We start from the raw sequence: 15,714 nt of genomic DNA, 5'->3' as shown, positions 1-15,714 counted from the left end.
TTTCGTCTCTTTTTCGTAATCTTTGTATTTGGAGTGGACCAAACTTTTTGTGGCTTCAGTGATATTTTTACTACTTAGTAAAACTCAGCTGTTAGCAGCATGTAGCATACCAATGCTAACTGGTGCAAGGCCTGATGTCTTCCCACAAGGTGAGGAGAAGGAGGTGAGGATGACATGCTGGTTCACAGGTGTGAGCTAAGAAGTGACGACATGGATCTGTCCTTCCATCCATCGTTATTGGGAACGTAACCTCTATCTCTAATAAAATGGACGAGCTAGCTGTGCTAACCCCAGCAACAGAGGGAATACCAGAGGGCAGAGTAGCATCATGCTATTCACAGACATGGCTAATGGAGTTAACATCAGACACCAACACCACATTGGAAGAACTTCACCTGCTGTGAGCAGACAGGATCCAGGAGACAGATGGAGTATGACTGAAGAAGCTCAGTCCTGGACCCTGTGGAGGTGGAGACTGGCTGAACTGGAGAATGATGGACAAGCTGTCATCATCTATTTTCTTATGGACCTTTTTGCACTTTCTATACACTTTCTTACTTTTTTTCCCTGTATGCTGCTGTGACTTTAATTTCGTTGTACTTGTTACAATAACAATGAAGTTCTATTCTATTCTATATTCTACCACCTGCAAACCATTACCAACATTTCTTGTACCCAAGCTTGTCTTGGTTTTTTCTTGGTATTTTAAAAAACAAGTATCCCCCCATTGTTTGTTTTTAAAAATACTTTCATCCACATGCAGCGGGCAAATCTACCGATAATGCTGTGTTCCATTTGTACTCAGAAGTTGTACTCGGAAGAGGGAAGCTGGAAGGCCCCCTGAGGTTGAAATTTCTGACTTGTAAGTCGGAGCACCCACACCACCCTCGAGTTCCCACTAAGAAATTCCAAGTTTAGGTAAAACAGTAATGAAGCTCCTGTTATCTTCTTTTTATTTTAGAATTGCTGATGTTTGGTCCGATAAATCAGCTGTGTAAATAGTATTATTTGATGTTTATTCACAGAAATACTGCTGTTAAGGCAATATTTTCTGGTAAATGACAACATTTTGTTGTGTTCTTATTGATTTTTAGGAGAAGTTTATAATCTTTAAAACTACAGACATAATATATCCAAAGCATTTAAGCTTCTGCCCATAATGTCAGAGAAAACCATGGTGATAAGAACATGGCCTACCTACTCTGTTAGAGTAATGTTAGAATCATACATGTGTGAAAAACAAGTATCAAAATGTCATTACTGTATTTCCATGCTGTGATAGAGCTTCTCTCAACCTGAAACTCTTGACTCCCCGTGACTCTGTAACTGTTTCTCTTTATCTGCGCCAGCTCTTCATCTTTGTTCACAGCGACTCCTCTTTCAACAGCCTCATTTCTCTTCATCCCTGCTCCCTGTTGAACTCATGTCTCCAGCTGTACCAAAGTAATGTGCTGCTGCTAATGATGAAGAGAGGGTTTTGAATATGTCTCAGGAGCCCCGCTGGGACGTTTAGCAGCAGCAGGACAAGTTTACTTAGAGAAGACTACCAGGTGTTGTGATTATACAAAGCTGTTGTTGTTCAGTATGAGAACAGAGAGAGATTTTTTTGGTATGTTTGACAATGTTTCCTTCTCCTGTTTTCCATGTAAGCTTCTCAAAACATGCCTGAAAGTCATTGGTTCCAGCTCATTGGGCCTTAAGTGGTTCAAATGACCTATGATGCCCACTTTTATCCTGCTGTGTTTTTCCTCTCTTGTCCTTAAAAAGAAACAAACCAGACATCCAGTCTGACATGACCAGCTGTAGATCACATGGATTTGTATGTTATTTGTGCCTGGATATGACAGCTGATTGGATTTGAAGAGGGATGAACTCAAACATGTTTACACGAGTGACTGCGAGAGCCATGAGACATGTTGTACCAAGTGTGGATACTGAGATAGACACACAAAGAAATGTCCTGGGAACTGGTCATGAATACTGATTTGGCAAAAAATTCTCCACAAAGCTTCTTTCTTTTCCTATCCACTGTATAGAAATACTTTTGTTGAAAACTATAAAAAACCTGATCCTAGGAGAGTCACCCTGGTATATTCTCTTAAACCCACAGTAAAGTGGTCTAATCCTGTACGACAAAAGGTCTCAGTGTCTTGTTTATCACAGCACACCACTGTTATTTTCTCTCTTTACTCCAGAGCTGCACAATAGATCCTGTAATAACCAGTTGTCACTAAGTTCCACTGTAAATCCCCAAGCTGCTGCATACATTATCGGCTGAGCGTTTTTTAGCTCCTGTCCAATTATCAATTACTGCACAGGCAGTTTTTAGGCTTATTCTGGGAAAGAGTTACAATCACATCTACGTGCATGCGTCATCTGTGTCACCTCTTTGTGAACTCCCTCCGTCTTTATCCACCCCTCAAAGTCCATCTGCAAACAAGCTTCAACCCTTTTTAGCAAACTTTTTTGTGCAACATCACACAGTAAGAATAAAAAGCAGCAACAAGCAGCTTGGCTGTCTTTGCAATTTTCATTTCCCCACGTTAAAACACGGAAGATTAAACAATAATTAAATTATGAGGCAGTGTCGAGTGGGAATAACTGCTGCTGAGTTTGTCACTGAATGCTTATTGGCTCCTATTTACAGCCTCAGACACAGGGAAGGCTGTTTTAATCTAATCTGCTCCCTGTTTCAAACAGCTGGAATTGCTGATAATAACCATAGTTATGGCTCAGCTGTGAGCTGCATCAACTGAATGTTTGTGTGTGATTGTGCGGTGTAACCTGCGTAATCCCTCTCTCTGTGCTCGAGCCAGCCACATTTATCATCTCGTGTCTTTCTCTGTTTTCTCTCCCTGTGCTGCTCCCAGACAGCTAACGTGTACTAAGTGGAATCTGCTGTCAGACGAGGTACAGCAGAACCACATCATAGGTTCTCATTACGCCGAGTCTTGGCCTTTTCACAAAGAGAGAAAGAGAGAATGTACAATTACCACAGAGACGAGAGACTGAAATAAACACAGGAGAGTGGGTGACCCGTCTACTGAGGAGAGTGTTACGAGTCAAAGAATACATAAAGATTTCTGAATACTCTGATGTACATTTCAAACAGAATCCCTACAGTAATGTCCTTTTAGTATAAAATTACAGTATAATACTGTTTTAAATGGTCAAATACTTCCAATAACAGTAATTTACTGTATACAGCTAAGGATCAGTCGGAGGTCTGGTGCTGCGCCACGTTCCCTCCTCACTCATGGTTTCAGTAATTGTTATGTTCCAGTTACCAAAGATATTAAGGCTATAGCCACAGCTGACAACAGTTGACAATAGCACCCCTCTAAATGTTGCATCTACAGTATATTACTGCACTTTTACACAATGAGTTACTGTATTCCCACTGAGCAGATACTGTAAATAGAGTACTGGTAAAACTGTTGCCAGTAAAATAAAGTATTTCTACATTTATACAGCACAGGGTATGCACGTGACGTCAGCTGAAGTCACTGCAGTTACACCCACTTAGTTCAGAAAGAGGCAGATGAGCGGCAGCGTTGGCTTAATACCATCAGAACTCTAAAACAAAATCAAAACATGGGGAACAGCTGTTGCGTGATTGATTAAACGAAGATGTTTGAAAAGCACTCAGACCTTTCTTTTGATGGGCTACTACAAGACAAAGAGAAAAGAAACTAATGGATCGCTGCAATTTTCAGAGACAACCCAGGCGACAACAGCTCGATTTGTGCCAGTGAACGTTAATTTATGCTGTATTTTTGGGTTAAAAATTTTCCAAATTACAAAATCTCTCAATGTTAGCATTTTTCACTCAACATTTTTGTCTTTGTGTGATTATGAACCATATTCTCGACAAGATTTGTGAACTAACTTAAACTGAGACTAACAGTTTTATAGATAAGGGGGAACTCCAGCACAAGCAGCTGTTGCTGTGTTGTGTTAAGAATTTGATATTAACTTTTCTTAAATACCATCGCAGTGACTATATGTCTGTTAATCATACAGTCTATGTTAAATACCAGAAGTACAGATAGATCATACGTATATTCACTTGGGTCAATACACTGTAAACTGTAAATTGAATCACATAAGGGGGTTTTGTAGCTTTCAGGCTTTGCATTGTGTGTTTTCCTGGGGTTGAAATCTGGCTACATGTCGATGTTCGTGAACCCCTGGTTCTTTGGTAGCTTAACAAATCAATGTCGAGTCCAACTGTCCTCAATTTCTTGTCCTATTCCACATTTTTCACGGTGTCTTCGTGTTAAATGGCGCTTTTTGCAATGCTAAGAGAGGTTTGTTTTGCCACTCACTCAGTCAGACTGAAGTGGGCGTGTCCCTGAGGGGAAGTGGAGTAAACGCAAACCCTCTATATACTGTAAATCCAATTACAATTACTTACTGGCTGAATTTTACAGTAAGGATACTGGCAGCAGTTTCACTAGTTAAGCACTATAATTTTACACTAAAAAGTTTTACAGTGCAGGTCTGACCAGATAACTGACAGTAACAATACAATAAATAATTTAAAAACATATCATGCGGTAAAACAGAAAAAACATTTATAAGTTAACTTTATAAAATGTATAGTATAATCATGAAAACTAGAATCTGGACAGGATGAGCAGGAATACAACGTAAAGAGGCAGTTCTTGTTTAGTAGGAACCACCTGACCAGGGCAGAATGTACAACATTTTACCCAGCTACCATTTCACGACATAAAAAAGTTGAAGCAAATTACAGATTTAAAGGTAATTTTAAATTTTAGGTCAATTTCAAACAGATATCTTTGTACAAACTGATAATAATAATAATAAAAAAAAATCATCTTAACAGATTTGCCTCAGATATGGTCAGATGACTTCATATCAACTGAACATTTCAGTGCATGCACTGTAACAGCCTAATCACACCATGAAAGACCCAGAAGCTCAGAGCCCTCCAAAGCAGATACGCAAAACTTCTGGAGCAAATAGGGCTGGACAGGAAGTAAGGCACTGAAACAACTTTAAAACAACCTGTTAACTTTCAAAATAAAATGCACTGTGTCGATGCTGGATTGTAGTTTCACTTCATCACAACAACAAGCTGATACCACTCAATGGCAGTCAGTTTGCCGGCATAGCCTGGATGCAATGAAACTGGAGAACCCTAGGACAGGATGTTGCTCCACTTTTCTCTATCCTGGTCATGCTTCTGCGATGATTTCAAGTAACTCCATTTATACACATTCACACACACCACTGACTGCCACTGGGAGCAGTGGGGGAGTCACTTTGACATGGGACAGTAGGAGGTGGGATTGAACTGTTGACCTTCTGATCATGAAATCACATGTTGACATTGAAAAAAGAGGCTTCAGACTGATCAATGGGGGAAGTATCAAGAAACTGGACTCATCAAACAATAAATACACCTCGCCCAATAACACTGAGAAAGGGTGCCTGCACACTTCTGCCACAGCTGGGGATCAAGAAATCATGATTTAAAAAGCTTGCTGGATCTTTTTCTGAACAGTATAACTGTAAATGTTCTCTAAATGTGTAAATGTATACAAACCATTACATGTATTAATCTTTTTTCAGATCAATCTGCAGGATTAGTTTATGCTGTAGGGGTTACTTTCTGGAGTTCAACATCTCTACCTCTTTTGATTCAGTGTGTGTGTGTGTATGTCTCAGTTTGTGTATCCTTGGTTGCAGCCTCTTCTTTTCACACTTCAACATTTGTACATGTACACACATTTTATGCACAAAGGGACCTTATTCACAATCTTATGTCTGCTTTCATTTCTATAGAGTTATGATTAGGTTTCTTTGAGGTTTAGTGTTCCTATCTCTCTTTGTGTACATGAAAAAGCAAATATAAATGCAGGCGTGGAAAGCAGAGATTACCTTTTGTGTCACTTGTTAATGAAACTGACTGCAGCGGACAGACTCCAAACAACCAGATGATTGCCTCTGGCCCTCCACATTAACAAGCCGTTTACATGCGTTAACAGCAAAGATGATGAGCTAATGCACCACATCATCTCTCACTAAGTGTTACATCAAGAGGAGCCCCATCTGGTTTTCCCTGCAGGAGCCCACAAACACACATTTAATCACCATTTAGAGCTGCATTTACAAGACCGCTATGCTTTTTTATATTTACAATCAGGATCTACTTCACTGCCTCTAAATGAAGAGCATCAAGGAAACACATGGCAGCTGACGGATACACAATCTGATGGGACTGAATGAGCTCTGTGCTGCGACTTTAGAAAGGGGCTTTAAACAAAAGTGTCGGTCATGTTTTGCCCAGAGAGCTGCAAAACTGTTTTGCCTTCGCATCACTGCACTCGCACATGAAAAACGATGACACCCTCCAGGATTTCTTTTTGTTACTGAACGAATAATACCAACTGATACCTTTTTTTTTTTTTTAGAATAACAAATCAAGTACAAAACATTTAAAAAATCCAACAAGAAGAATTCCTTTTTTTTCCTCAGTCAGTGTCCTGAGGGTAGAAAAAAATGTTCACCAAGGTAAATTAGCTCGAACTCTATCTCGTGTGAGGAGTTTAAATGTGGTTTGAAAGAGGCTGAAATCACCAAGAATTTCGTTTTATGAACTAAAAAAAGCAAACAGAGGGATCAACAATTTCTGAGCCCCGATTTTTGGGGTAAGTGTCCAATAAAATTGATTCACAGCAAGCCAATGAATCACTTGCTGCAAAAATAATTTCTGTAATGTTGGTGAGAATTCTGCACATTAATCTTAAATATGAAAAAATGAAAAACAAAAAAATACCATTTGCTATATGAAAAATGCCTCTGTGTTTTACGGAGCAGTGCAAAATGAAACCAGCTGAAGTCCCATCTGGAACAATCAGAGCAGTTATTGTGCAGCAGGGAGAATATTTGCTCCTCCATGAATATAAATTTCATCTAAACAAAGGTTGAGACTCTGATGTCCTCCTTCCACTCCCCCTTTAATGCAGCTAAATTTAGCGGTTTATATAAAGAGCCTTCCAGACCTCCGCAGACAGACTGCCACAGATTGGCCAACCACTCTAAAAGTCATTGAGTGTTCATTTAAAAGTTGATTAATGTTAAGTGAGTTCAAACGTGATCAAGAGAATCAATCTCTGAAAGCAATCGACCGCTCTCTGACACAGCTGGCCACTTGATTGTTCAGGACAGATATTCATCCTGGGCCTCCGCTGCGATACAACACAACACCGCTGCCTTTGTGTTTCACGCTCCTTTCACTGCTAATTCACACTAATATTGATGTTTTCACTCTGAACGGAAACACTTTCCACTTCCTGAAATGCACTTATTTTACATCTTACTCAAGGACATTTAAGTGCAGCGGGTTGAAAACACAAAGACCGTGAACCTGTCTTCAGGTCAGAGAACAGCGAGTTCTTGCTCCCAGTGTAAAACCACTTTTTCATTTAGGAGACACTGAACATTGCAATAAAATGGAAAAGCAGTGTTTCACTGTTGAATAACTGATTAGCAGCAGAAGCAGGAAAAACAGTGAGCTGAAGGTCAGCGTGGGAATAAAGAAAGTCCATTTTCAATTAGATACAAGTCAAACATGCTGTGACTGACTGATTCATAGTTAAGGTGCAGAAAGAAACCAAGGCTATAAATCTTAGTCTATCATTTAGAAAACAGGAAATCTACTTAAAAAGATCAGTGTGAGGATTCTGAAACAAAGATTTATTCCCTCTTTACTGGCTGAAAGCTGCAGACACTGATTGTTGAATCATATTATGATTTCAACCTTAAAAAACCTTCATGTACTAGAATATACATCTGCCCAAACTTAAACTCGAAACGTGTCTTTTGAATCTCAAAATGTTGGTCAATCTCTTTTTCTTTTGATAAATCTGTATTTGCGGGCTCCTTGCAAAGTTGTACACTTTGTACTGGAGGGTTTAAATTTTTTGAATGGGCAGTTTTCTGGATTTTTCTTTGTAGTATTTTTTTTAGGGTTAGGCTAACCCTAACCCAAGGGCATACAAGTGCAGCAAACAACCTGTTCTTGATAGAAATTTTAACTTGAGCAGCAAATTTTAAATTGTCACTGTTTCAAAAAACAATTTATGATTAGATTTCCTCTCTGCACCTCCGCCTTTTCTAAAAAACTACACTTTTTACAAACCTTTTCCATGATGTTATTATTGTAACAAACAGAAACCCCAAGAAATGTTGCAAATCAAGTCACAGTACTTTCCATGATGAAAAGTTGCGAGAAGTTGATTTAAATTCCAAGATAATTTTCAGTAGATGGCTCTCTACCACTGTGTCTGATTGTGATGGGAAGCTTTTCCTTCTTACTGCTGCCAAATGCTTAGTGAAGAAGTGATAGAGTCCTCTGAATAAAAAAATAAGTGACGTAGACCTGCCAAATAACAAGTAACCACGCTGCCCAGCAAAGTGTTGGGAAACAAAAAATGTTTCTAAAAGTTTACAATAAGTGACTTTCACACACAGCACAAAACAGCAACTTCCTGCTTGCAGAAAGGTGAATCTTCACTTTTAGACTGAACTCCAAACCAGAATATCTGATCAAGGGAACAGCTTTGCTCAAGGGTAGGCGCCCCATGTACAGAAGCTTCAGTCCTCACTACACTGGTCGCAGATTTGACACCTGATCGTGATGCTGTTTAGGGTAGTGACGCACTGATATGTAAATGTTGGCCGATACTGATACTCGATGTTGATATTGCTGTTATGGCCGAAAACTGATATGATGATAACCGATATCAATATTGGTAAAAAAAAACAAAAAAAAAAACAATCTGAGATGATGTGTCGAGGAAGTTCAGAGAGATAAGTTGATATTGGCCCACTTTTACACATCGTCCGATGCAGATTCGTTAAAAATTGTGACCAACATCGACAGCTACCTATATTGATACCCACATATTGTGCATCCCCACTTGAGAGCATGCCATGCCCTTCCCTTTGAACCCACATGTCTTCTCTTCCCATTATTGCTCCCCTTTCAAAATAAAAGCAAGAAAGTAAAAAAAGAAAGCTTTGAAGAATGATCCAAACAAAAAATATATTCTCTGAATTCGTTCTTTGCAAGAGACAACCCAACTATCTTCATTCAGCAACTCTTCAGTGTTGTGTTTTTTTCCTTTTTTGGAGGTTAGACAACTTGTTGGATATCCATGTGTCAAAAAAGCTAAAAATGCTGCTTTCAGTATCTCCGTTTATGTTTGAATCTGAAGACAGATCTCACCTGGTCTTCAAAGGACAGAGCCTGCCCAACGTCTCGAGGAAACCCATCGATCACGAGCCCCTTAGCGTCCGGTATCTTCATGATCTTTTGCTTGATCTCAGTTATTGTTGTCTCCTACAAAACAAAGCAAGGAACATAATTTATAATCATCATTAGCTTCCACTTGTGTTCAAATGTCAGAGGAGCAATAACAAGATTTCTGCAGATTAAAAACAAACACGCCCGGCAGTTTGCTAGAATATTCAATCAATACAAGCACCTCAACAGTCAGCCAGATGCTTCTCTTTCTGGCTCTGCAAACTCACAGCTTTTTTCTCTGCACAACACAGACAGCTCTAAATACAGTGATATTCAAGAGATTTAGCTTCATTATAAGTGTAAAGCACAAAATACTGTTGTAATTATGAACGGTTTACTTTCGCAGTAAAAGTGTGAGCGAGGGCAATTAGTTTTGTTAACGTTGCTTTAATTCCCCGAGCAGATTCCAGGAGGTTGTAGATCAGTTCAGCCCTTTCTAAAATTATAAGTAGCTGATTTATTAAGTCGTAAATAAGGTGAAATTAAAAATACGAGGGCACAGTGGAGAGTTCCCGGATATAATTAATCTGCTTATCCAACATATCTGCATGCAGCAGAACAAATGTTTTGACTGCACCAGAGGCCACAGAGTGCCAGCATCCTTTAGCATCAATTACTTCCCCATGGCTGAAGGAGGTCAGCATGTTCCAATGTGCGTCTGCGGGCATAATGCATCATACGATATGGCTGAAATACGTGAGCAATGCCCTGTTCTAAAAATAACTTCTGTCGCCGGCCATGCTGAGTAACACAGATGTTTAATTTCTCTCCAACCACAGGATAAAAGCAGCAGGGGCCACAGACGACATAGAGATTACACTTGAGATGGATTCCATTGATAGATAAAGGTATGCATGCAGGATTAAATGAGAAAAGCTAATCTGAAGGGAGCCATCTGAGCCACCGCATGGCTCAATGCTAAGCCCTCAAAAGAGAGCCCGGCATCAGAAGAGACTCATTTCTGACTGCCAGAGAGATTATCAATCTATCTTTAACGCTGCAGCAGACGATCATCACTGCAGTTACATTCACAACACCTCCCTGCTTCACTCATTCTCAACTCCTCTAAAGCTCTGTGTAGCAAACCCAATAAGTCTGTGTTTCTTGTCTCTTTAAAGCACTTAACGTCCACTTGATAATGCAAAGAATACTGGACACAAACCAGTTTAGCAGCTGTACTTCTTAGGGTCTTTCTAGGGATGGGCATTAACAAGATTTTATTGATACCAATGCCCTTATCAATTCTGCTTATTGATCTGATTCTTTATTGATTTCCTTATCAGTGCCTTCTGTGAATTGCACGTCATGTGATGTCGATGTACTGTTTTGTAATTTATTATTGACTCAAGTGGGCCATCTAGTGTCTCAAAGTGATCATAGCATTATTCTAAGTTGTTTGGAACCTTGCCGCAGCTGAGTCTGTACGTAACTCTTGTTCCATTTGCCTGCAAGTATTTTGACATATGGAGTTTTCAGATTTTTTTTCATTCATTCATACATTTTCTAAACTGCTTATCCTGTTCAGGGTCCTGGGTGGCTGGAGCCCATCCCGGCAGTCAATGGGCGAGAGGCAGGGTACACCTTGGTCTAGCTGGCAGTCAATCACACCTACAGACAATTTATGTATGCTAACTACCAGCATATCAGTGCATTTTACCATAGAGGTTAGCATCAAGCTAGCACTATTGTGTTTATACGGTTTTTGGTAAATAGGTAGATTTATACCATGTTGAATGTACTGAATAGGAATCTCCTTTGAGAAAGTAATGTAAATTTCTTTGTGAGTTCAGTTCTTCAGTAAAACTTCTAACTGATATCCCTGAATCAGAGTTTTCTTGGGAAACGTAATCTAGCTGCTTAGCTAAGATAGTTCTAGCAGAGCAGTCAACGTAAGGTCTGGCAGCTCCGGCATAGTGTAAAGAAATGATAAGGGAATTGTTAAGCATAAAGGCTAATGGTATCAATGGATTGAAACAATTCAGGAACCGTTTTCTGATGCCCATCCCTCGGCTTTTCTCCATCAGTCGCTCATAGAAAATGGAAATTTACCCTCAAGTAGGCCAAATAAACCTTGTGGAGTGACCAGCAAAGAGATGTAATTCCTTCTTTACTTTAGTTAATAACACTAAATGGTGGGCGCAACATTTATACAGGGTAGCTGACAGCACAGTGTACTACACAAACAAAGAGCTTCTCATCTGCATGAAAACTGCACATTTGAATGAATGATATAAACAGCTCTCCTGATTGGAGCTTCCACACAACAGACAGCACTTTAAACACTGTGTGACTTATAAACCACATTTCAGTTTTTTGTATATTTTCCATGTGTTGTGTCATTTCACATTGCTTTGTGTAGTTTTTTTTTTTCAGTCAGTGTTTTCCCAAAGTACAGGCTGACTGATGTCCACCACTTTCTGCTCTGCATCCCTCCAAACTTAGGCTCCAGTTTTCAAGGATCCGACTGAAGCATCTCAACATGAGGATTTTTCCACAGTCTCAGGGTATTAAATCAAAACTGCCATCACTGATTTATAACCAGACTGTGGGATATCTGAGATCATCTTGAGAGTAGAGCGGGGGATTTCAGAAGGGGACAGAAGTTCAGAAACATCCAGAGTCACATGACCTCGCTGACAATAACAGCCATGAGGCAAAAACTTCCAGATGATTGGTTGGTTGGCTGAGTGGAAGTGGAGTGAAAAACTGTGTATGCTGCTTTCTGATTTATTTGCAGCATGTAGGGAGAAGCTGGATAGAGTTTTCTCAGCCTATTTGCAGAGAGGAAACTTTAAATTCAAGCTCAAACAAATAAGACAGCAGGAGATTGTTTATCTACTTTCCATGCAAATGTTAGCTGAGAAGACTGAAACTGTGAGTTTAGTGTAGCTCAAGACTGACAACATGGGGGTACAGTTAGCTTAGCTCTGCTAGGGAACAAAAACCTGCCTGCACCTTTGAAGGTTGGCACATGCTTAAAAAGTTAAAAAGGTAAAGTTGTATTTTTGAGGCAAAAAGTCAACTGACGGTAGATGTTATAGGTGTCTGGAGGGAGGGAGCTTCAAAGGTGGGTAAAGGCATCATCGATATGGTTTTTAAGACGGCAGTGGCGATAAAATAAATGAAAACTGAACCCCTTAGTGTGTGCATTGTTGTATAGATGTGCTGGAGTTCAAAGAGTTACAAAGATTCAAGGTTATGGATGTCTTTAAAGGTAAGGTGCTGAATCTTAAAATCAATGCAGTATTTGAGCGGGAGCCAAAAGCCTGCTGAGGGACAGGAGTAATGTGATTAATGAGGAGAGCTCTGGAGGAACTGGATCAGTTAAAGTTTGTGGGAGGGCTCCATCCTTCAACATAAAGTAATATCAGGACTGCTGTGTTAAGAGCTTTGTCTTCAGGATTGTTATGCGTCAGCTCTTCATCATGACATGGAGAATCATTACACCAAGTTTTAATCTTTTCTGCTGAACTAATCAAACCAGGAAGCCACAAGCCCAACAGCCACAACTCACTTTGTCATTTCCATTATGTCTGCGGCTCGGCTTACTCTGCTGTTTATCTCGCCAGTGTCTGGACTGACATCTGGGAAACAGCCTGAAGGCAGATATGTTGTTGTGCCAGACAAACCAGGACGGTAATTGATGAGGTAGATGGGTTTCAAAGTGAATTCATGAAGGAAGACAAGTTAAGAACTGCAAGTCATGCAGGCAATGCAAACTCTTCATAGTTCCTACATCAACCAGAAGACCAACATCCCATGGTTTCAATTTTGTCAATCAAAGCTGTCTGTGTAATCAGACTGACTCACACATACACATGACAGGCAAAAAAGACTCAAACTGGATATGTTGCTCATCCAGCATGCAGTGACTCAGATCTGTTTTTGAATGAGATGTTGAACAGCAGAAGTTACATGGAGCAAGCTCTTGTCTCAAGAAATGGCACAGACGCTAAAAGCTGCAGTTCCTGAAGTGTTCACTAGAGGCTGGCTCCAAAAACGCTGCTAGCCTTACACATCCATTCAAGTCTTTGCATCCAAACGTCAGACAAAAATGTTAAAAGCCTGGTTGAAAGAGGGTTTTGGTCTGAAAAGCTTGTTTCTTTATCAACACACACTGTGCATGGGGCAAATTTGTAGACTGAATCAAGTGGCTTGTAGTGTAACTGCAGTGAATAATTGCTTGAAACCACTTCACAAACAGTGTACAAGAGAAAAAAATAGATGCATTGAAGTTTTTAAAACGTGACATTTTGTTAGATTTATTTATTTTTATCCAACTCCTTCATTTTAGTCTTTATTTAAAGGGGTGCAAGAAAAAAAAAAATGAAAAAAGACATATCAGAATTTTTTTGTTTAACAATATCAGAATCAGGGTTCTTTGTAAAAAAAACAACAACTTTTTTTTTCAAATTCAAATTCTTCATTTTAGTCTTTGTTCATAACCCGAATTGGAAAAAAGTTACCACTTTTGTCCTGCAGAGGGTGAAATGTTTCTCTCTGACTCATGTGGTGTGCATTTTATGGTAAAATATGGCTCCTGATATAGTCTGTAGACATTATCATCATTTAACTTTTTCACATGGTCTGGTGTTAAAAAGCAAACTAAAAATTACAAAAATCTAAAATATCGAAGAATCACAATTTATCTTGAATGGCACAGCAAAAATCGTATTAGAATCAAATCCGGAGAAAAGCATACTGTCCCAGCCCTATTTATTTATTAGCTGGGTTAAAAAAAAGTTGAGTTGTCAGATCCCCTGAATAAATCCTAAAAACTGACTCACATCACATGTGATCAAAATTTTGAGGAAAAGAATATATCTCCACATAAAATCTATAAACATCATCATTCAACTTTTCACTTGGTCTGGTGTTCAAAAAGAGAACTAAAAATTGCAAAAATAGGAACTATTGAAGAATTACATTTTAAATCAAATTGGCAACCCAAAAATCATGAAAGAATCAAATTGGGAGAAAAAGCATATTGTTCCAGCCCTTATAGTCAGTGTTACATTTTATCGATGAGTCTACATGATGCCATTAACATGAGTCAGATCATTAAATTGGTCCCACAGTAAGTTCTCTTAAGACCAGGGCTAACAGATAGTGTTGTCACCTTCTGAACAATAAAATACAGGAAAAAATGAGTTTAAAAAGTCTGCTGCTTGTGATGTTTCTGAAGAAAGTGTTATGTGACCACAAATAAATTCATTAACTTGTCACTTTCCATCCTGCAAAAATTTGTTGTGAAAAAAGAAAAGTAATGTTAAAAAGACAATCCGATCGCTGTCATCCCTCTTCAGCCTCTGTTGAAAATATGGTCCTTAACGCCTCAAATACACAAGATATGTCTGCAGTCTTGCTCTGCTCCAGTGTGTGTTTACTGTTGCGTGTCAACTCACACTAGCTGCATGTTAAGGTTGGCAAAGAAGTGCTTCCCACTCCATTGATAAGTATCTCTTTATTCATGTTGGGCTGTAAAACCTTAAACCTGTTGACTCCTGGTCTGGCTCTGCTCATTTTGTCCATTTGTTGTTGTCATCAAGCTAAATATGGTCTGGTTTTGACACGGTTCATTTTATTTTTAAAGTCACTGAGTATTTTTAGGTGGCTGTGCAAGATTTTCTATCCTGCTTGATCTTCCCGATGCTGACTTTATGCCTCACAGCAAAAATTGGATGGCTGTGTATTAGCTGCAGCCTTCCAGACTAGCCTTGCAGCTGGACTGCAACAGAGCGGATCCAGTGTGAGTTGACAGATTGATTTGAATGGAAACCTATCTGATCTGGTGCCGTGACCGCCTGGAGACGTATCTGGTGTATTCCAGCCATTATGCTTCAACACTTCCAAGTTTATGGAGTTTAAATCTTACTTTCTATCTAAATAAAACCATTTTAGTTTGTGTAGAGCTATGAAGCAGCTCTTATCAGACTCTACTGGACAGACTTAATTTATATCAATATGCCGGAAGAAGTTGTGTTTACAGTCAGCTTCAAAAAATGTTAAAAATTAGTTAGCAACGTTAAGTAAATGTGCCTGAAATGAAAAAACAGCTTTCATGCTGTTTTCAGTTCATTCAGTTTAATCCTCCTGCTGTCCTTGAATATGCAGATTTTTATTAGCATAAATCTCATTTACCCGCTCATACTGAGTTGTGACATGTAAGAGCATCATCTGTTTTTCTATACAGTGTTTGGATGAATGCAGCACAAACAACCACAGGGGGTATGAGTCTAATTTTCTTCCCAGTCAGTCATTATCCTGCAAAGAAGAGGGATAAGCATCCCTCTCCGCTGCACGCCTGTGATTGGGATGCTGCTAATTAGTCCCTTGTTACACACACACTGCGATAATGACCTGCAAGTGACTGG

The 15,714-nt window shown here is 39.3% G+C and overlaps 1 protein-coding gene across 2 annotated transcripts in view; it reads right to left on the bottom strand.

The window, feature by feature from the left end:
- ak5 (adenylate kinase 5) overlaps positions 1–15,714 on the bottom strand; it is a 107,634-nt gene that overhangs the window by 71,264 nt on the left and 20,656 nt on the right. For both annotated transcript variants that reach the window (XM_074688262.1, XM_074688261.1), the window contains exon 5: positions 9,263–9,376. In XM_074688262.1, the coding sequence (XP_074544363.1) occupies positions 9,263–9,376 (114 nt within the window). The remainder of the gene's footprint in view (positions 1–9,262; positions 9,377–15,714) is intronic.

Source organism: Halichoeres trimaculatus, unplaced genomic scaffold, assembly GCF_033239565.1.
Source record: "Halichoeres trimaculatus isolate MK-OKI-2021-1 unplaced genomic scaffold, fHalTri1.1 fHalTri1_scaffold_15, whole genome shotgun sequence".
In the NCBI taxonomy this organism is placed as follows: domain Eukaryota; kingdom Metazoa; phylum Chordata; class Actinopteri; order Labriformes; family Labridae; genus Halichoeres; species Halichoeres trimaculatus.
The sequence above is the reverse complement of the archived record's forward strand: the minus strand, read 5'-3'. Positions and strand labels throughout refer to the sequence as shown.